Raw genomic sequence first — 22,458 nt, forward strand, 5'->3', positions numbered from 1 at the left:
GCTAAAGTAGAAGAAATTTATGTCACCACCAATGTGAGCTCGTCAGTCTGCCAAAATAAATAAATAATGGCCATTAGGAAAATAAGCACATGATGCCACAGAAGGAAGCCTCTCAAATGATCAGAAATCCTATTTCGAGTCCCATTAATGGAGCATAACATCTTGCAACACATTTTACTTGCTCGGATCTATCATAGTACAAGCAATGCACTTACTCTAGTCAAAGGCATCAAAATGCAGCAACAGAGATAAGGGAATACATCTTCAAAGCTGGTAGGTGGGATTTATGTAAATGCTTGAATGAAGGAGGAGTTCACCCACACCAAGACGACACTGGGATTTAGCTAACATGGTCCTGGGAGCGGGGAGTTTCTTCCAGTGCAAACTAAAAAATGAATGAAAACTTAGAACATGTGAGTAGAGAAAAGCACAAATCAAACCTAGCTCTTAAGAAACTTTCACAAGGCCCTAGGAGCTCCCATTTAGGCACCCTATTCCTCCATCTGTAATTGACTGGATGATTCTAAGAAATATCCAACATCTGCTGTTCTGAGCTCTTCGGGATCAAAAAACCTCATGCGCACAAATGATCACCTGCCTAGGAAAAGCAGAGCTACCAAAGCACCAGTCTCCAGGGTCTACATCACTGCTAATTGCCTGACACAAGTCACACTTTCTTTTTTGTTTTGCAATTGAAATAGCCTTCCATGCAGCCAGTTTTCCCTCTGCTCTCAGCTTCAATAAACAAAAAATAACCCGGTATTTGTCAATTCCCATACAACCAGTTCCATAACTCTTCTGCCTTTGGCTTTGCCTTAGGCTTAAACCTATTTGAGGTGACCTGAGGTTGCAAGACAGCATTTCAGTTCCTAGTACATAACAAACACGCACGCACAAACCCCCACACAACACGCTGCTTTTTCTCTGGGACAAAGCAGACTCTTTATTGCATCTGCTATTACAACGTGCCTATAACAATGATCTCTAACAAGCAGCCCTAGGGTCAAATGTGTCCCTTGACCAATTTACTAGAGGTCCCTGGTGCTGCTGCTGTGGGTAGACTGTCTGGGAAGAAAAAAAATAATACACCCTTATTTCTTTGCCTCACTGGAAAGGGAAAAGGAAAAAAAAAGCTGTCACAAAGACTTTTTTTTCTGCCTGTGCTCTTGACAATTCAGGTAAACAGGGATAGAATATCCACCTCAAAAGGATTACAGCAGAGCAGCATTTGTACAGACACATTTAAAAAAAAAAAAAAAAAAAGGGTATTTACCAATCTACTAGCTGCGTGAGGATGATTCAGAACAAGGCTAAGAGGATAGACAAGATGTCTTAGCAAAACACCTGCAAGGCTCTTTCGCATGGTGACAAATACAAGGTATTCGGGTGGCCACATTTCTGCAACACAAACAGCTCAGTGCATCGCTACAGCCAGCGCACCCTGAGCAGCAACACCACTAACCCGGAGACACCCCCAGCGGGTTAACCACGTCAGCTCCATCAGCTCCGACGGTCAATCTGTCTTTGCTCAACAGATCACTGTCTAGCACTATGCAATGCCCGCACCAAGAAAAGCACATTGCACTTGACCCTAGCAGGCTTGCTACAGAAAGGGCTTCCATTTTGGGTTTCCAACAGCAGGAAGGAGTTAATCTCGTAGGCCAGAATGGTGGAGAACCAGTCTTACTCATGCCTGAGTGCATGACTTTTGTTTCCTATGTTGTGATTTATTTTAGCTCTACATGTGGGTTTTAGCAACGCGCTGTGCTGACGTTAACGGGAGCTGCCCGGGAAGCCCCACGCCGGGGAGCCGGGCTCTGCGCGCGCCTGCAGCCCCGGGCAGAGGACACGGCGCTCCGGGGACTGGCTCTGCTCCTTTGCTATGCCCCGATTCCCATCGCTTCTGACTAAAATGCACCTCCTACAAACACGCTATGAGCAGCCCCTTTAAAGGACCCCCCTTCCCCTCAAAAAAAGGAAAGACTGCCCTTTGCAAATGACCTATAATAGGTCTAAATAAAGACCGAGCTGTTCCTTACTCATGCATAACTTCATTGCTTCTGTTCCCTCCACACCCTGCCCAGTTGGCATAATTTGCAGAAGGGTTTTGGCACGGACAATTGAAACTCCCACATGCTGCCTGAGCTAAAAAGCTGGATCCTGGAGTTCTTTTCCTCCCGAGCGATAGCTAAATAAGACTCTTACTTCGATAAGCAAGAACCCTGCTGGAGCTGCGGCTTTCAGCCCACGAGGACCGGGCTCCAACCACCTCCCCAGGTTAGGAGAACTGCAGCCTACATCGTCTAACCCCGAACGATGGCCAGGCTCAACACCCGACGAAATCAAGTCTTTAAACTCCAAAAGGCTGGAATAAAACTATCTAAATGAACAGACTTCACCTCTAAAAGCCAGAACTCACTATAATCTGCACACACCTTGGTGCTGCCCCACACCAGCACGTGCATCAGGAGCAAGCGTGGTGGCAAGCTGCCTCCCAGGGCAGGTGTTCCCACCACTGTGACATGCCCTGGGTCACATCCATCTTCCCTGTTAAGTCCAGACAACACTGCCACTGAGGGAGACACGGCAGTGACAAAGGAGGGCTGAAATTCAGCCCCAAATTGTCATTCCCCTCAGCTAGGCAGTTATGCACAAGCAGCACCGCACGTAACCACCGCTCTGTCAAACACACAATTATGAGCTGCTTTGGGAACAAAATGAGGGAGGTGCAAGGAAAGCAGGAGATGAAAATGGGGAAGAAACACAAACACGGAGGACCACGTGCTGGGAACACCCTCAGACTGGCTTTACCAAACGGTGTTGGGGCTTGGTGGATCTACACTTGGTTTCTGCTCATGACAGAGGCGGTAGAGGGGTTACTATATCCTGTGTGGACATCCTGTGTGAATATCCTATGGGAATATAGCTCCTCTAAGAGGATAACTTTTTATTTTTCTATTGTTATTTTTGGCAGCACGCCCCTGAAAGAAAAATAGCACAGTAACACACCTGCACAACCAGGAGCAAGTGAAAATCCTTCAGTTCTGAGGCAACACTAGCGACACTAGTGACATAGCTGTGCTCCTTCATGTCAATCCCATTTACCTTCATATAGAAATTGCTCCATAGGCAAAAAGCTGAAAAATAACCAAAGTAACCAAAGAGCACATCTTTTAAAATCAAATTTGCTCATGTACTGGCTGAGCAGACCCTTTTGAGCACCTGACCTACGCCCATCTTCCAGCCGAAAGGACTGGAGGACGTCACTAGGACCGACACCACAGCAAATAAATGTCATTTTAAATTATAAAATATTGCCCAATAACCACTTGAAACTTTTGAGAACTAACAGAAAGACAACTGTGCAAGGTCCAGCATCACCTTCCAGGCCGCTAAAATATTACAGCATCAGAAAGCTATTCAGCACTGAGCTGTTATTCTAGCTGCTCTGGCCCGTTTCCACTGCTTGATCCATTACTTAGCCCTTGGATTCTTCTAGCAATATTATTCCAGTGGATGAGGTTTCCCCTGGAAAAGGTTTTTCCTTGTTCTTAATATTCATTGTCAATGAGTCAAGAAGTCCGTAAGAGGAAACATTAGAATTGCACAACGATTGCCCATTACTATCCTTTAACTTGCTTTGGGTCTGCAGCAGCTGAAGGAAGAAACTTGCCTAGTGCCAAAATCAAAGTCTTGAACCCGAAGCAACTGGAAAGTGGAAAGAAGGGTGAAGCTGAAAATTGTTTTTTGATTAAATAAACTACATAAAAATTAACTAAATAATTCACTTTATACATTGACTTTCAGAATCCAGGAACTAACCTTAACTTTGCCATCTGAACACCCCCCCAAAAAAGAAAGAAAAAAAAAGAGTGCGTATGTGCTGGGGGGCAGGGGAATAGGGATGTTTGCACATAACCATGATAGAGTAATACAGTTTATACATCTCAATATCCTAAACTTAATATTTGAAATCTTCTCCTTGGTGGGATTTTATTTAAAATAATTTTTTTGAAAGAGAGAATTAACTACAAGGTTCAACTTCAGGAGAAAAAAAAAATCAGCATCAATTTACAATATTACTAGGGGGAAAAAAAGAAATCTACAAACAGGCAAGGCATATTTCAGCTGTGAGTTAAAGGCACACACAAAGAGCTTTAAATCTATTCTAATCCCCTATTCTAGAGGGAACTGCGAGGGTTTCCTGCACTGACTTCAGCAGATCAATAGTGCAAGGGCATTCACCCAAAGAGCTCCTGGTAACCTTGCCTGAGAGATTAAAGGAGGGGGAAAAGTGCTCGTTTTGCCTAAGAGAGGTCGTCCAAGGGCAGCCACGCTGACTCCGGCCGCGCGGCCCTCGCGGAAGGGGCTCTGCGAGGAGGCCGCGGCCTCCGGAGGCGCCTCCGGCGGGAACGCAGAGCGAGGCCTCCCCGTGCAACGCTGGCCATGGCCAAAGCTCTTCCCTGCTGCAGCCCATCGCCCTCCCCAGGTTTTGAGCTTTTATTGCAAAGCCAAGAACTGGGGCTACAGCCAGACAGCAGAGTGCTGACCCTGACGCAAAAATGAGAGACAGCTAGTCCTGACGCAAAGAGGAAACAGCATTTTTCTTGCCCAAATTGGCTGCTTCCAGTTTCTAGCCTCTTGGGGCATCTGTGCCAAGGCCAGGACAAGAGGCTGTGCCCGTCCCCGTGACGGCTCCAGGCTCCATCCAAGGAGCACTTGGAGCGGAGCAGAGCCCCACGAGCAGCCAGGGAACGAGGACCATGCAGATTGCACTGTGTTTCTCCACTCTTTGCCGCTTACTGAAATCATGAGATACCACAGAAGTGTCTGTCTTGGTCTCTGCCTTCTCCAAAAGCAAATACACAAATAAAATTGAAAAGAGAGAGGGGTGGGAAGAAGGAAGAGAAAGACGACTTTGTGCATTGTGGCAACCAATTGAATTCCGAGAAAAGGATGCAAGTACAGTTTTCCGTAAATTGCTTCACGTAATTAAATCCACTTGTCTAAATTACAAACCATTTACCTCTTTTATAACAATGTAACCAATGACCACCAACAACCTTTCTCTTTCCTATTATTATTTTTAAAGTCTGCTGCCACATTAGTTGCTAGCAATGAAATTTCCTTTTATTTCTCCATTTCAAAAGAAGCCATTGTAATGAGATTCATTCACAGCTACTTAGAGAACATCACTGAGAAAAGAGGATTGCTTTGTTTCCCCTTATCCTGCTCCAAGTCCAAGGCTATATTTAACCACATGTGACCTCAGGTCCTTATCAGTCATCTAATCATAGGGAGAGAAGTTAAAGGTGACCTGCAAGAGTTTTAAAACTTGGAGCTTATGACCACTTTAATTCTTATACATACAACAATTCTTACACATACGACCCAGCACGGGTCCTGCACAGTAGCAGAGCACTTAGCTATTTTTCTTCCTATAGTTTGACTTTTTGCATGCGCTTTTTTCAACATTAAAAATAGCAGGAAGGTCACACGAGATCCTCCCTGTTTGCTGGGGATGAGCCCCAAGAACCGGCGTGCGAAGCTTCCTCCGACCTGCCCCACTCGTGACCACGCGGGCCCCTCTCGGTTGCTCCGCTCCGTTACACCAGACTTTCCTGGGTCTCTGGTTACCCCGTTTTTTCCGATGGGGAACTGGGACAGGGAAGGTGCCCAGGACGCTGCGGCCCGGCCGGGCCGGAGGCAGCGCGGGCCCTGTGAGGCACCGCGGTCCCGGCCGCCGCCGGAGCACACGGCTGCTGTCCCGAGCGCCGCTGCAACAGACGGGGCCATTTGGGAGCACAACACAGACACAAAAAGCCACATGTCGAGATATCACCTCTGTGCCCACGGCCACCAACCTCCACTTGTTCGAGCAGCAGCTCCCACCCACCAGGAACCCCTTTCTCTGAGATTTGGCACTTCCACAGCAGCCAAAACACACTTCACCTCCCTGCTTAGAAGATAGCATTTGAAATGCAGTAAAATCCAGCATATGCTTTTGTTTCATGCTTCAATTTTATCCTAAAAACAATCTTTTTTCTCCAATTTTAATAAACACTGTCCCCTCAATTTGTGTTTCAATAACATAATTGCATGGGGCTTTCATGCATATTTTCCTACTTAAACAAAGCTGTAGTTTCCAGAGGGATTATGTTAGTATTTTGCTCTAGTCATCCTAGGCATCTAGTCTCTCTCAAAGATGGCTTTATTCCAGAGATTAATTACGTTACCTGGATCACAGCAACAAGGCAGACCTTAATTATCTAAGATGCTTTAAAAGAAATGCTGAACGAATCAAGCCCCCAGTCAAGGCCTTTCAGCACACCCTACAGCAACTCCAGAAATCTCTGGGAATATTTGGATAAATTCAGCAAAACACAATAGCACTTCTTTATAATAGCAGGGTTTCATCCAGTATTTATTTACAAAGGATGCTTCCTCCTCCTGCCACTGCTGTGCAATGCCCACTGCCTCCCCCGTACTTGGACGCTGAAACCAGAATACCAAGTGCCTAACCAGGACTTAAAGCAGATTTTTAAATTAGTTCCTGACAGTGCAAACAGATTGCTATTGATTGAAATGAGCTTGAGTTTAGGCCTCGGATTAGCAAACCTAATGACTGAAGGCCGCACTGCCCATTTCGGTGCCGCGGCTCCCCAGGGGCTCGGGGCGGCTGCAGGGGCTGCAGCTCTCGAGTGCCGCCGCGCCTGGCACCGCCGCCCCAAAGAGCTTGCGGGGAGGCCCGTCCTCATGGCGGGAGCCGACACGAGCTTGAAAACGCTCGGCCGAATCCAACAGCGGCCTCAGAGCTGGAGCCGGGCGCTTCGGGCGCCTGGAGCGAGTGCGAATCCGGCACCCGCGGCTGGCGCGGGGCAATGGGGAACAGCCCCGCTCCCCGGCCCTGCAGATGTGTCCTTCACGCTAACCAGCACCGGGCGTTAACGGCCAAATCGGAGTTCCTGTACTTACAAGGGTGGAAAACCCATCCCATTTTTAAGCAGTACATGAAGAAACATTTCCCTGATTAAAAGGGACAGTTTTTTCTCCTTTTGCTTTGTTGTTTAGTTTCAAAGAACATTTAATAACAATATCTGCTAACAAAAAGGGTAGCATCAATTAGAAATGAAAAGAAACTAGTTTGTATAAATTCCGTGTTCAAAAGCAGGGAAATGCAAGCACCAAAAAAAACACCACACACCAAACCAGACCAATCCTCCAAAGCCACATTAAAGGCATCATTTGTTTAAAAGAAAGGACTAGAATTCATTTGCTTTTAACAGCCTGAGATACAGAAGGTAACGAAATAAAGAAACTCACAGATATATTTAGACCCTCTAAAGAGTAGCTCAGCTTCCAAAAATTGTATTATTAAGACCGAGAAGGATGAGATATCCACTCCTCACTCTCCTCTGGGCCTCGCACACAGGACTTGGACTTATTCTCCTGCAGCTGCTGCATCTCAACTGAGAATTATATAATTCAGTCCCTGAACTCCTGTGTCATAAAAGAACCACTCTGCCTCGAGCCTTGCAGTGGCTTCAGGAATCACACCCAAATGACAGATCTGCCATTTATCACTGTCTGGAAAAACACAAGCAGAAATCAAGCAGCTACAGGCTCTTACTGCCCATTGTGGGCACTAGCAGCATGGTGCCAAAGGGATTATTCCACACAATATATCTCATTACCCAGACAAGTTTCTAGGTTCCTCTGCAGCTTCGACAGAGCATTTCAGCACCGCCACCACCCACTAAATGCATAAGGATTTCCAGTGCCGGCTGCTTTTCACTTGGACACTGGGAGAAGCAACATGTGTCCTGGATGGAAAATGGTTCACAACCTGCCACCTTTGGCTCAGATCACTGGCACCCCCCAGCAGCGTTCTCAAGGGGTGCTATATTCATCAGCAGTGTTGGATGATGAGCTGATGAGCATCACAGAAGAATAACATAAACAGGTAATCAAACATGTTAATTTAATTTGGTAGTTCCAGTCCAGCAAGAGCCGCAGCAGCAATAAACATTAATCATGGGTAATGCTCAGCAGCGTGATGAAGGCTAGCGAGGAACGAGACGCAGGAACTAACTCAGCTTCCCCTCCTCCTAGGAGCTCTCCCAGAGCCACCCCCAGCGCGGCTGGGCAGCGTTAGCCTTCCTGCCCTTTCCTCCCATATTCCACAGTCAGCACGCCACCTCCGAGCACTCGAATCAGCTACGGCTCCTGGCCTGCAGCAGCTTCCTGGGAGTCTTCCTCATCTCGGGTGAGTTAAGCAGAGGGTGAGAAAAGGAAGGAGGAGGTGGAAGACAATCATCCTCATGACAAATGACTATGTGCAGAGCAGAGTGCTATTACAGCCTCGATTAACATCTACGTGTATTCAACACACTATGATGCTTCGGAGCTGCTGACTAACCGCAGATGTAGCGGTTAAGTCAACTTGAAGCATCAGCAGCTCTTTTTCTACTGGCACCAGCTCTTGTTCATAAGGAGGTCAGCCCACTTCCAGCCCGCGTGCCCGGGCTGACTCGGCGTGTGCTCCACGAGGCCGGGCTGCTGCAGCCACGCGGGCGAGCGCAGGGCACGGCGCGTCTCCCAGCGCAGGGCACGGCGCGTCTCCCAGCGCAGGGCACGGCGCGTCTCCCAGCGCAGGGCACGGCGCGTCTCCCAGCGCGCTCGCTCGATTCGCGACACAGGCCACGGCTCTCAGCAGGTTTGGTGCCTCCCATCAGAGAGCAGCAAGCCTCGAGTCAGCATCTTTCCTGCGCCCATGCACTAAGGACAGACCGACACCCTGAAAACCCTCTGGCCAAAGGACCTGCAGCTGCTCCAAAGGCCCTTCAGTCTCTACTTGGCTACAGCAGGAAGCAAACGCCGCGGAACTATTTTTGTTCACAGTGGAGTAACAGGCTGAAAGGCCGGATTAGCTCTGGCAACTCTCTCGCCATGCCCCGAGGTGCAGAACCACCGAATCATCGGGAGCACAGAGGAATGTGGATGTTTTGTCAAATGGAGTGAAGCATTAATCTAATTTTCTAAACAAAGCAGACAACCTGGCACTCAAATCAGCTTACCACTTCGCACCTCTCTGCAAGGATTAGCAGAATGCCATAATTATAATGCCCAATTTGATTTATTAGATGCGGTTGCACAGAAAAGATGACAATTCAGTAGCACGGTAGGAGAAGCAATGAGAGCGCAAGAAAGGCTGCAATTTGATTAGGAAATTCTAAGTAAGATATCTCAATATAATTAACACTAATTATAATAAGCTTTCCAAAGTAGGTATAAACCTATGCTTAATAACCCTCAGATGCCACTCCCAGGCAACTTAATTCCAGGAAACTTAATATCACAACCAATTTTTCTAGACAGCTTGGCAGGAAATGCCAGGATTCTAGGTCTGAACTGTGTGGTTATAAAAACAAAAACAAACAAAAAAAAAGAAAATCAAGTTATATCATTAACGTAATTAATTTGAACTAAGAAACCATTTATCTAGCTTGGATTTTGCTGCCACTTCATCGCCTTACAAGGCCTGAAATGTAACCGCTTTTCACAACTATATCAGCTAGGATAACACAACATATTTCAAAAAATTCTACCTTTTGAAACAAAAAAGAACTCTGATTTGTTAGAATATACACACTATTTTCATGAGTCTCTCATCACAGATTTTGTCGTCTTTGGGCAACTCCCTTGCCATTTCTATACTATATATATATTTTTTTAAATTTGGAAGTTGTTACCATTTTTTTTTTTAAACGGGTAAAAAAAGATAAAACAATGCATGAAAGACAGATGAAATCACAGTCTGAGGCACATGCAAATATTCTGGTTAATCACTACTGGCAGGCAAACACTCGCCAGAAGAAACAGGCAACAACATCCTCATTTTTCAGAGCTGAAGAATAAAGACTCCAAGCACTTGGTAAACTGAAGCTGCAGAATATAGTAACAAAAAACTGGAATTTTCCCAGTATACCAAAAACCTCTTACCCCAAAGGCTTGTAAAAAAGGATCATGAATTCCTTAGTGGCCACAAATATTAGGAGTTTTTTATTTCCCGTAGAGGATGTCGACATTAGCAGCACTTCCCTCCTCCCGAGCGGTGCCCCAGGACTGCGGGGAGGGGAGACCTCAGCTGCCCAGAATTCCTACAGGAGCTCCCGGGGTTTTGGCCATGCATAATAACTGAAAATCACAATCCCAGCATCTTCATGGAGGCCAGAGCACCTGGTGAAGCAGAGAATAACACGGTCCTGGGGCAAGCAGCAGGCAGGAATGCATAAGGCACTACTGCTCCTGAACACCTTGCATCACAGCCGTGGCTCTCTGGTGAAATAGATGCTAGGGCTTTCTGAAGCCAAGGAAAAAGCTCCTATTTGCCCCAACTTTCACTGGAACCTAAATTCAAATACACACCGCATATTTATCCACCCATAATAAAAATGCCAATTTTCATTCGCACAAGCTGAACACTTGTACATGTAGCCATTGCATCTGTATCCAAAAGAGGCAAGTGAAGCCCTATCATTTGACTACCAGCCAAAGCAAACAAGCAACTCGATACAGTTTAAGCACGTATACTGGCAACTCTAAAAGGAAACCAGTTGATATCAATTTAGGGAGTTAGAAAGAAGAAACCTGGCAGAGGTTCTATACATGCTTATATAACGTGTTACCTCAGTGTCGGCAACAAGGACAGCAGTCACATCCTCGCATTAGTTACTAGGGGTGAATTATTCCCACAGTATTTTTTAAACCAAAATAAAAAGAACAAAAGGTAGCTAATTTGTTCAGGAGAAGAACAATTAGCTGGAAGACAGGAGCCATTAGAATTTCTAACATACAAAACAGGAGCGCTTTTGAACACAAATCCTACAATTCCATCACAAAAGATGGCACATGGTGGAGAAGTTACGCAGGGCATCACATCAGATGACCTTAACAATCCTTTCAAATCCTAAAACACTCAAAATCTCTGAAAACACACTTGCACCAACTATCGATTTCAATCTTCTCCTGTTTGGCACATGTACAGGACAGTTTCCACAGACCAGGAAATGTGCTTTGGTTAAACCAGCTCTTTTTTCTGCACCGTGAGGAATTCAAAACGCTTTCTCACTGCGCTATACTTTTTTTTAGCTCAGCACAAATGCCAAAAGGCCGAGCGGCCCCGTCTTCCTCCTGGGCGCCGTTTGGCTCCACGCTGCCAGAGAGCCGGGAAAGCGTTTGCTCGCGGAGAGGCGCTGCTGCCGCGCAGCCTTCCCGGTGACCAAGGAGCACGGAGCCCCAGCACATCTCCGTGCACACACGCCGTGGGTCGGCGGAGCCTCTGGAACTGCCCCCCTAGCATCACAACTGTGCTCAGAAGGGCAATGGGAGCCCCTCTCAACTGCAACTTCCTCCAAGCTGATTTTCCACTTACATTCTTGCAGTGCTTTCCTTCCCAACACACTGTTTTGGGGGGGCCCGTGGACTTGATTCGTGACATAGACACACATTTGCGACTTCCAAGTGCACAGGAACAACCCGGTTTCCCCCCAGAGAACGTCATGGTCTGATTGATGATTTCTATTTGTATCCAAGATTGCAGGAACCATAAATGCTGTTGGAATTACTGCACCCTCTCAAAGTTACAGGACACAAGGCAGGTCTGCACCCTTCCAAATGCTTTCTTTCTCCACTACTCAGCACACCTTCTCTTTCACTGTAACTTATAAATCAAGCCTGCAATAAAGACCTTTCCCATTTGGCTACAATTCATGTAAAAGACATCGTCTTCTCCAGCACAAATTACCAGAGAAGCCAGTTACAACCCCCACCTACCAAGCAGGACACCGTTTTACACTGCCCTTCCGATGAGAAATATTTGCCCTACCTGTTTGGGCAGCTTCAAAGGGAGTTTCTTCTTCACGCGTTCCTTGCCTCGATCCGCCTCTCTCTCGGAGCTCCCGGCATCGTTATTGTGGCCATTCTCACTCGGCTCAGCAGACACACAGTGTTCAGATTCTCGGGGTTTCTTTCCCGGATGCCTCTCCCACTTCTCTTTCCGCTCCTGAGGCTTTAGCGACATGTCCTTCTGCAAAGGAGGAAGAAAATTGGAAATTCTTTAAGCTATTTGAGACTACTGTTAAGCATTAAGCAATATAAATGTTGAATAAAAACACAAACAAAACAACATGTTCTTTCCAGAGAGAACCCACGATGAATAATTAGGCACGCACAATGCAAACAGTAATTTTAGATTAGATTACGATGAACACTCTCCAGGCTACGTGTTTGATTAATTCCAGAGATGCTGGAACTGGTTATGAAAATGAGTTTGCCTCAGATTAATTCCGGAGCCATATGTCAATAGTACCTAAACAAATCACCATCCTGAAGGAAGGCCTTTAACTCTGCTTACCCAAAACAGAAGTAGATTTTTATTTTCTTTTGTTTCCATCCTAGGAAGTCACATATCAGACCTCCTCCTTGTGCTTAGCAGTCTAATTCACAGCAACATTTATATCGAGAAATACTTCTAAGGGCTAGCATGCATTCGGTAAGCTAGCTAATATCCACGGTATCTAAACACATCACAGAGGTTGAACACTTCTAAATGATAAATGCCTTCCCTGAGTGAGGGCTATAACACACGATCTAAACATGATAGAAACGCTGGTATGTCATGCGATAATGGTTAACATATGGCAGCGAGAGCAGAGAAGGGAATTACTGTCACTATCACCATCCTTGGCTCCTAAAGGACAGGAGGCTGAACTCTAGCGCACACAGACGGACCTGTCACCACACACACCAACAACAACACACCAAACCACTATGTTAATGCTACTGCAGCTAGTTTAGATTCTTCCACGTATCTTCTGTGAACTGCTCAAGGGTCAAACCGAACTTCTGCTGGAATGACTTGCAGACTTTGCCATCCGCATTACTTTTTCATGTGAAGCAACCGAATCAGATCAAGAGATGCTTTAAAATCATGACAGAACTTGTAAACTTCAGTCAGAGAAAAGTTGTTGAGATGCCTGGTCCGCCCCTCTTGAGCCGAACTATCATGTTAGATCATCGGTATTCCCACCCGGCGCGACTCAAGCTCGTGCCCAACTGGTCCACGCTAACACACACCCCCCTGCACTACTCCAAAAAGCACACAAACCAGTTCGGTGTCTAGTCTCTCACAACCTAAAATGCAAGAAAAAAACAAAGTTGGAACGGAGATGAAGTGCCCCGCTGTTGCTCTAGATGACTCTCCCCGCGCACACCCCGGCGTTAATCAGCACGTTACCGGCGCGCAGCCCGTCCAGCCTCTCACTGTGCAGTCACCTCTCCCTCGCGCGCAGGACGCTGCGCCGCTGCTTTAGCGCCGCACAGACACGGAAAGTTAAAACACAACGGGTAAAAATAAATAAATAAATAAGCACGGCTGTTTCTTATCCCATCCTAGGGCAAGAGTCAATTCTCTGGCACGCAGGCGATCCCCGCAAAACCTGCAAAGGGTTATCTGGAGCTGGCAACCTCCTGCTAAAGCGCATGGGTACAGCAGGTTGCAAAAAATAACCCCAAAACACAAGAGCCTCCCCCCTCTAAATTAAAATAAACAGCACTGTCTCAGAGGCACAGAGCAAAACAGAATATAGCTCAGCTTGCCAAACCCATAATTAGCAAAAGACCAAAGAAAATGATTGTCTGGCGTTATTCTCCGTGACTGATAAAATGAAGCGCACCAATTAGTGCCTAGTTGCTTACTTTGTTTTTTTAGTTTTAAGATAACACTCTAAAGCAGCAGTTTGAGATGCCACTTTAAAAAAAAAAGGTCACAGTGGCCTATATACGGTGAAGTTGCTGAAACAGATAGCATCAAAACATTACGCTCTAGTAACTAATCAGAAAGTAGTGCAATGGAAATGACATCTGTTAACTGATACTCAGCAAAACACTAGAAGCAAGTCACCAAAACCACGCTTCTCTTCACAAAACCAGACGCAGTGGCAACGCAATAGCAGACGCGTGGAAGACGCTGCTTCTGCCGCAGACACAGCGATGGAGAGGGGCTGCAGTGGCAGGGCGAGAGCATCATCTGGAAGCTGCAGCAAGTAACACCCCTGGCTCAGCAGGCTGCGAGCCACCATCCGCACAACCAGCCAAAGAAGCTGTATTCTTCCCTCTACTGAATCACACAAATTTCCCTGCTTAGAAATGCACTTTTCAGCCCCATTTTGTGCAGAGAGACAAGGTTTGTATCAGCACTGAAATCACGGCACGAGGCCGGAGCTCCCACCTCCCCAGCGCTGCCCGGGGAGGCTCTGCCTCGGCCCGGCTCCCTCTGCTTCAGCAGGGGTGGCAGGTCACAGGACATGACCCTCGCTGGACGGAGGACACTGCCCTCTGCTTCTAGGTGCTGACAGCCGCGATGGCCTGGCCTCCTTGCCATGCTGCAAAACGGCTCTTTGCAGCCTCAGGCGACGAGCAGGAGGGGGCTAATGAGGCTGCTCTTCTGGCCTCCTTTGTTCCCTTTTTATTTTCTCCACATAAAGAGCCTTCCAGCAATTGCTCTTTTACTAAAGTTTATGACCTCCGAGTTGGGGACCTCACTTAGCACAGCAGCTTCCTATTTTTGGATGTGCATCTGTGCTCATGTGCAGGCAATTGCTGGAAAACTCCGGCGCACGCAGAACATTTGCTGCACCACTGCCGTGGACAGCGCTCACGATGGGCCCAGCTGCAGGGCAGAAACTCCCGCCCGCAGGTGCCCCTTTACAGCCTTCCCTCCGGACAGGTCCAGACCAGCAGCTATTTTTGCTCTCCCATGTGAAACCTGGAGTTCATACAGGGAAAGCATCTAGAATCAGGCCACAAAGCCTGAAGGACTCTACCTCCAGCCTTGGGGTCTCTGCCCAGTCTGGGAGGCCAAAGACCTGGCTGTTGTTGGTAGAGCCAGGCCCCTTCTCTCTTACCAATCCCAGCACACCAATGGCCAAGTCTTGTGTCAGAATATTCAACCAAAACTATTGCTCTTTGCTGTTTCCAGCCACATCTCCTACCTGTCCTCACTGTGGAATCCCTCTCTCAGCCCCCAGGCGGGCTCCAGCCTCCCCATCTCCCATCACTTGTCCTGCTGGGCTGCAGACAGAGCACACACGGTCCTCACTGGCTGCGCGGTTACAGATAAAGAAACACCAGGCCTTTCTTTAGAGCCTCTTCCCTGGCAGTTACCAAGGGAAACAATTGAGGTTCTGTCACCCCACTTGCTTTTTTGGCCGTACGAGTAACAAATACCACATATATTTCACTCGAAAATACCTGCCGCACAGGTAGGTAGGCCTGCTCCAACTTCACCTGAAGTAACTTGCACATCGAAAGCCATGAAGACACACACAGATTCAGCCCGGGTTGGCAACCCAAGAACGCAACCTAGATGCTCCAGCAGGTTTTTAGAGTCCGTGATAACATCTTGGTGAATGCCTTTCATGGCTGCTTTTGCCCGAGCTGGCTGAAGGTATGCAACTGCTCCTCCGCTCGCACAGCTCCCGGGAACGCTCCTTCCTCAAAAGCTGGTTTGGTTTTCACTGCCTCCAGCACTGCAGCTGCAGTCTCCAAGGATGCTCAGAACACACAAGTAATGCCACAAATAACGCAAGTCCACAGCCTTATATTCAGAATGAGATTCTTTTTACCCACTTCTCACACCCAAAATGATACATTAAGAGATTTTCTGCACAACAGAGGCGAATCCACAGCGTCTGTTTGATCAGGAAATAAGTGAGCGCGGAGGAGCTGGCGCAGGCTCACATACCCGGGCAGCCGCGGGCTGGAGTCGTCACCGAGTGTTTGCTCAGTCCAGCTCCAATTCTGCCCTAATCCTCTGAGTTTACACAGCTCTTTCAGATTTGGGAGAGCATGTACGGGGAGGTTAGGGTTATGAATGCTTTTCATACATTGGGAACGCTTAAAGAACCCGAAAAAGGTGTAAAGCCACACAGTTTAAAAAAAAAAAAAAACCCTCAAATGTGTTGCTGGGATGCTGAGGATAAAAATAACATCTACCATTAATAAAATAACTACTCTCAAGCACCAGTCAGAACAGCAGCCCTGGTGCAAATTCAAGTCCTTGAAAACCCCTCCATCTCAATGGCAGCCGGCGAACCATCGCGGTCAGACACGAAGCCAAAGCCTGGTCACATTCCTCTGCTGCCAGACTGCCTCTGCCGACTCTAAAGGATGAAATGGGCTCATTTCCCAGAAGGGGAACAGCCACCAACTCCTCTCACCACAGCTACCTCGCGAGCTCCTCGCTATAGCGCTTATTTATTCCTCGAGGAACGTGAAGTATCCCAGACAACAAGGGATCCACTCCAAGGAAGCACAAAAAGTTGCTCTCTCAAACTCACCCTGCTCTTCTCCATCTCCTGCAGCTTTTAGCGCAACCACTGTGGAAAAGCCCCTTCCGATGGGAGCTCCAGCTCCCCTCACATTAGCCTTAATGGGCAATTAGCAGCACTGCCCTCAAATGTTTGTTTAAGAGTTCAGAGAGAGATCCTGGTTCAGAGATTAACTGAAACAGATTTACTTTAAAGCAGTTATTTAAAAAATATATTCCTATTGCCCTGATACCCAGTTTATAAAAGAAACATAGAAACAGATGGTGACTTAATCATTTTCTTGTGCTTTCTAAGTAGTCACAGCACTTGACAAATGCAGAGACAGGAGCTCTACTAAGAGCAACCTGGTGCCTGGCTGCACTAAAGATGATAAAGGGGATGATAATTCAAATGGAAGGATAATACTAGAGATAGATACAGGAGAAAGACACATGAAAGATAAGAACTTTGAGGCCAGGATTCAAAGATGGGTCTGTAGAGAGAAAAAAACATCTCCAAAACAGGAGCCAGTGCAGGAAATGAGCCTCTGAGGCAAATGAAATGAGGAAGCAAGGGGAAAGCAGAGAAACACGGGCAGGGAGGAGAGGCCACTATACAAGATATCAGGTGGCACCATCAAGGTGATCGAATTCGATCTCAGTGTGGTTAAAAGGCAGAAAATGCAGTGGAGATTAAAAAAGGAAAAAATATAAAAGAAAAGTAGGTACAGAGAAATGGTGAGAGAAGATTAGAGGAGGCAGGGGGGAAGCTCTGGGTTCTCCTGCAACATAACCCACGCTCACGTGTTCTACTTTCCCACCCCCTGTCATCCCCCGCTGCGAGCGGCACTAAAACATAACTCAAGCCTTCGTCTTTAGCCAAAGCCACTAAAACCTCTTCTTTTTTTAAAGGGAGCGGGGGAAGAAATAGTCCAGATTTCAAACGACTCTTCTCGCAGCAATGCAATCAATATCAATTAAAATGATTGCAAATTAAATCCTTGCTTGTTTAACCTTAGACTGCAATTCCCTTCTCCTAACTGACACATTCCAGATGAGCTTGGGTCTAGCTTTTTAAAATGCATCACGTTTGCTCCGACCCTGTCAAACGCTCAGCTCAAGATGACTTTTCGACAAGACAGCTTTGGAAATGTTAAGACATTTGAAGCTGCCACTGTTTTTCAGGTTTATGATACATGATTTAACTTTAAAAGAGAATAAAAGCAGATGAACCAAGAAACTCTGCGTAATTGAAACGCTCAAATTTATTATCAGACGCTGCACTCCTGTCACCTGTGAAAAGCCAAAGCACAAGCTGCCAGGTCCTCGCTAAATGACCACTTAGGCTCCCCAAAATTAATAAGATCTTTGCTGCTAGCTCTTCGGAGACGTTGTACCGAGCAGAGGCACCTTCAGCAAACACTACCGCAGGCACCTTAGCCGGAAATTGGAAAGGGAAAGTTCAGGATCGCTGTACTTACACATGCATTTCAACCCGCAATATTTATACAAGGTTTTAACTGCTCTTTTTGAATGCATAAGAACTGAACAAACAACACTGAGAAAGCACTGAGCAAGAATTACGTTCTAAACCTGTCAAGAAAGGGGTCAGTGTCGTTTTTTTCCCTCTCATTTAGTTGTTGGGGAGGAGGATAGAAACTAAAACAAAAAACATGGCACTCCTTTCACAGTATTACCAAGTACCTGGAATTATTCTACGTATTAATTAATAGCAACGAAAGGACAAGAAAAATACACGTGTATGCAGCAAACACCTTCTCTCTACAAAGGAACGCCGCAATCCGGGCTGGTGTGGGCACACGGCTGCCGCGTTGTGGGTGTCGATGTTGCCATTCGAGGGCCAACGCAGCCGGTTCTGCCTCACCGAGGCCTTGCCGCGGCCGCCTGCACCTTTCCCACCGCCGGCGGCCAGGCTGTGCAGCCATTACACCTCCCACAGGCGCTTGCTGTCCATCCAGAAGGAAACGATCCTGTTTGAAGCCATCAGTGTTTCCCCCAGCGCTGGCAGTAACTGCCCGGCGAGCGCTGGCGGAATTACTGTCAGCAGAGAGCGCGTTGGAGAGCGAGGGAGCTGAAATGGCGTTGCCAGGGAGGCGAGAGGCGGCGGCCGCGAGCCCATGGCGGCTGCGGCCTGGTCCCCGCAGCCGGTGAAAGCTCACCTCAAACCGGGTTGCTCAGCCTGCCCGGTTTATCCAGCATATGAAGGATTTGGACGAGAGCTTACACTGCTCTGACAGCCCCGCCGTCAGCTCCCCATGGCCGCATCGTAGGCCCAAGGCCCGAGCGCAGCGTGGCCTCCGTGCCTCGTGCTCAGTCCTCCTCTCGGTGGAGGTAGGACAACCCTGAGCCTCCAAATACATCAGTTGACCCTACGCTGGCAAAGGAAGGGCCGCCGAGGTCCTGTGGGCACAAACTGACAAGGAAGACGGACGCTTTTAACAATGCCAGCTCTCGGCTAAGCTGGTCAGAAAACAGAACTCGGCAAGGTGCTGTTGAATGACACATGCCTGCAGCCTATTTGTCACCATGGGCAAAAAGACTCGTAAATAACAGTTAACTAAAATTGATAGCAAAATGAGAAACTACAGCCATCTCAAATCTGTGGGACATAGATGCCGTGCTCCCATGAGCTGAAAACTGCGCTGAGCCAACCTGGGGCTGGGCAGCTGCACAAGGCATAGGCTCGTTGGCCAAGGCAAGTGCCTAAATGGGTCTCCTCAATCTATACTTAAGCATTTAAAGCTTTGATCCTCATACTGCAAAGTATCAAGCAAGAACATGGTTGCATTTACTACCATGCAAGGAGCTTCCTTCTAAACAACAGGGCTACAGCTACAGAGTGGCCTGGTTACAAATTCAAGACTCCAAGGCCTGTTTAAGTGGTTCAAAGTCTCCACTCACTAAATACAAATGTCAAGTTTTGATTTATTTTCTAGGATTCCTGATTTCAGTCACATGTGTTGTCTTGACTTATTTTTAGATGCATACTTTTAAAAGTACACAGCCATGAAAAATGTACTTGCTCTTCAGGCAATAGCACCTGAAGGGATGAATACTTCAGAGGGATCTCCTGCGTGGGGACAAACAGCTGAAGCACAAAGTCAGGGTTTGAACACACATTTGCTTTGAGACTAGCTACGGACACTGAGATCCTAACACCTACTTGTGCACTTCACTGCCAGCCGCCCCAGAAAGGCACCGTTCTCAGCCAAGATCCATTGGAAGAGACACACGATTGCTCTTTAGCTTCTTCAAAGCCCAGCTTCGACTTAGCTTCGACTTGCACACAGCCAAGGGACACGGCACTGAAGAGGAACGCTCACAAATTCCCTTCTGCCAACTCTGCTGCAGGGGGTGGGAATCTCCAGGAGAGAAAACAGCCACATCCTGAATCCCTGGTGCTGCATGATAAATTAATTTATGCTTACACACTATGACACTAGAGGCATTTTTACCAGCACTGCAGTTGCCCTCAGTGGCAGACAACAATTTTCAGCTCAGCTGTGATGAGATCTAGAATGTGCATTAAATAATTAGTCCTCTGGTAGCTTCTTTTGGCTAGGAAACGAACATGAAAAAATAAAGAGATCCAGCAACAAGAAATACGTAGAAGACACCCACCTATAAAAAGAGCAGCCTGTAGCTGCTGTATGATATATATTAACACAACTTGATAGGAAACCTCTGAGCGAAATGACTTCTAACATGAGAAATACCTTTCCAAATGTCTAAGTGTCACACTCACTAATGGAAAGCCCAAGACAGTACATCTGTGCTAGCCTTGCTCTTCCTTAAACACACTGATGGAGAGACGCGTTTGACGGGAGAGCCCTACGGCCACGTCCCTCTACGCAGAGCGCTGCCGCACGCCTTGTGCTCGTGAGCAGCTCATCGATAACCAGTTGGCTAGAACAAACAATAAGCAACCAAATGTTTCCATATATCCTTAGGGCTTCATGGAGCAATCTGAACAGTCTGTGTCAGGAAGGAGACTTTCATTTAAATCCTAGGCAATCGCTGATAAAGAGGGAACATACACAATAGTAGCAGGCAATTTTGATGTATTCTATGTTATAAAACATTTTCACTTGGAGAGCTCAAAGGTCATTAATAGATTTTCATATGTTTACAGACAGCAGCAATTTCAAGCTCTGTAATTTTCAAACTGCATGTCAGTCTCTCGACTTCCAGCTGTTATTTCAACATTAGATAATGAACACAATGCAAAGGTTACACAATCACTTGAACCAGCTTGTACTGTAGATCCAGTCACACAAATAATTACTAAATTCTAATTACACATATATTATTTTATAACTCTTATTAGAACAGCAGGGCAAATCCTCTTTTTATAAGGAGATCAACAGTTTAGAATGGGCCTTAAAGGCTATTTTTCATACGTCAAAACAGAGTCACTCACTCTCCGTCCATCACCTAAACGATACTGGCTCACAGTAGTCTCCAAAACAGGGCTGCACCTTGGTGGCACCACTGCAGCGGGGCACACACAGCCATCCATCCATATTGTGCTTAAGTGCAGGATTTGCACTGACATACCAACACTGATGCCTACTTAAAATAATTGTCTTTGAGCAAAGACTGAGCTTGTTTCCTGGTTACCCAGTACATTGCCTGAACACACTGCTGCCTTCTCCTCGTACATGTATTGTGGAACAGAAAAGATGTCCACTAAAACCTATGGATTTCCTCCAAGGAGCATATAGTTATGTCAGCTAAGTCTTTGTAGGACATCAGGCTTTTCTAGCTTAACTGTCTAATCTGATGCCCTGTATCCCATAAGCTAAGCGACAACATTATTGGAACGTGGAGTGGTCTTAGATACATTTTGGAAGTGCCACAGGCAAAGCAAGACCATTATCTAAGAATAAAAAAGACCAACCGTGTTCAGCTCTTGCCTCTTTCTCTCCCTCTCCATCCCCAGGCAGGACAGCGCGCTGCCCGCTCTGGTTCAGGCCGCCGATCCAGCTGTCAGTCACGCAGCGTGCGGCTTCAGTGGGAATGGCAGGCGCTCATCCCCAAGGCTCAGCTTTGAAGCGGGCCAGGCCAGCGAGGCCCCTTTGTGCGGCGAGCGCTCCCGCGGCGCCAGCGCTGCTCTCCTGGCAGAGCCACAGCGCTCTAATCCCCCCAGCATCCTTGGCCAGCAGCGGATTTCACACGAGCAAATTCCAGGCTTTGACATTAAATAATTCCAGCTGGGATTTTCAAAGGATGAGAGATAGGAATCCAATCCCATCACATTTCAATAGGAAGTCCTTAAGGTTTACTTGATTTTGTTTTTAGAAAAGAAACCCAAACTTCATTATCATTTCCATCCAATTTTCCTCTGGGAGATGAATGTGAGAGCAAGAGTAATGCTAATGGGATGTCAAACTTCTATAAGACTGACAAAGGACAACACCAGATCTTGAGTACATCACTTTGCAACATGTGATATAAGAAAGAGCAGATAAATCATCATTTTCATTGAAGTTCCCGACAAATCCAGGGATTTGCACTTCTGCATGGATAGTTGCACTTGCCAGGAAGGAAAGGGTAACCAAGCAAATGCTCCATGCGGACGGCAGACAATTAAAGCTCAAGAGAAAACAAAAACAACAAGCTGCAGAGGGGAGAACATGTGCAGAATCAGAATGATGCGATTCACTTATCCAAGCATGTAAAATAAGGCCTCGGGCAGGCAGAGCTGACAGGACAATAACCGAGAGCAGAGAAAGACATCAGCAGAGCAGGTGCCATCAATCACTCCTGCCCACAGCCTGAACGCTGAGAGTCTTCTCTGCTCTGCTCTGTTTTGGGAGGTGTTTTCCCTCCAGCCAAAGGCTGGAGCCAGCCAGGCTAACACGGATAGCCAGGGCCTCCTGGTACCTCTCGAAAAGCACACGGAGCAGCAAGCTCCGTCACCGTTAGCCCTATCAAATTAGCTACTGGCCTGCTGAGACCTTTACGAGGCTCCAAGGGTTTTTGTTTCTCATTCACCACCCACAGCACCTTTTCGATGGCAAGTGTGAGACTGAGAAAGACTCATGTAGCACACAGTGCTTATTTCT

General features: G+C 47.0%; 1 protein-coding gene across 17 annotated transcripts in view; it reads right to left on the minus strand.

The window, feature by feature from the left end:
• FBRSL1 (fibrosin like 1) overlaps positions 1-22,458 on the minus strand; it is a 484,528-nt gene that overhangs the window by 337,292 nt on the left and 124,778 nt on the right. For all 17 annotated transcript variants that reach the window (XM_088532476.1, XM_088532466.1, XM_088532474.1 and 14 more), the window contains exon 2: positions 11,888-12,088. In XM_088532476.1, coding sequence (XP_088388602.1) covers positions 11,888-12,088 — 201 coding nt within the window. The remainder of the gene's footprint in view (positions 1-11,887; positions 12,089-22,458) is intronic.

Source organism: Tinamus guttatus, unplaced genomic scaffold, assembly GCF_059628265.1.
Source record: "Tinamus guttatus ecotype Peru unplaced genomic scaffold, ASM5962826v1 Tinamus_guttatus_pri_ptg000459l, whole genome shotgun sequence".
In the NCBI taxonomy this organism is placed as follows: Eukaryota; Metazoa; Chordata; class Aves; order Tinamiformes; family Tinamidae; genus Tinamus; species Tinamus guttatus.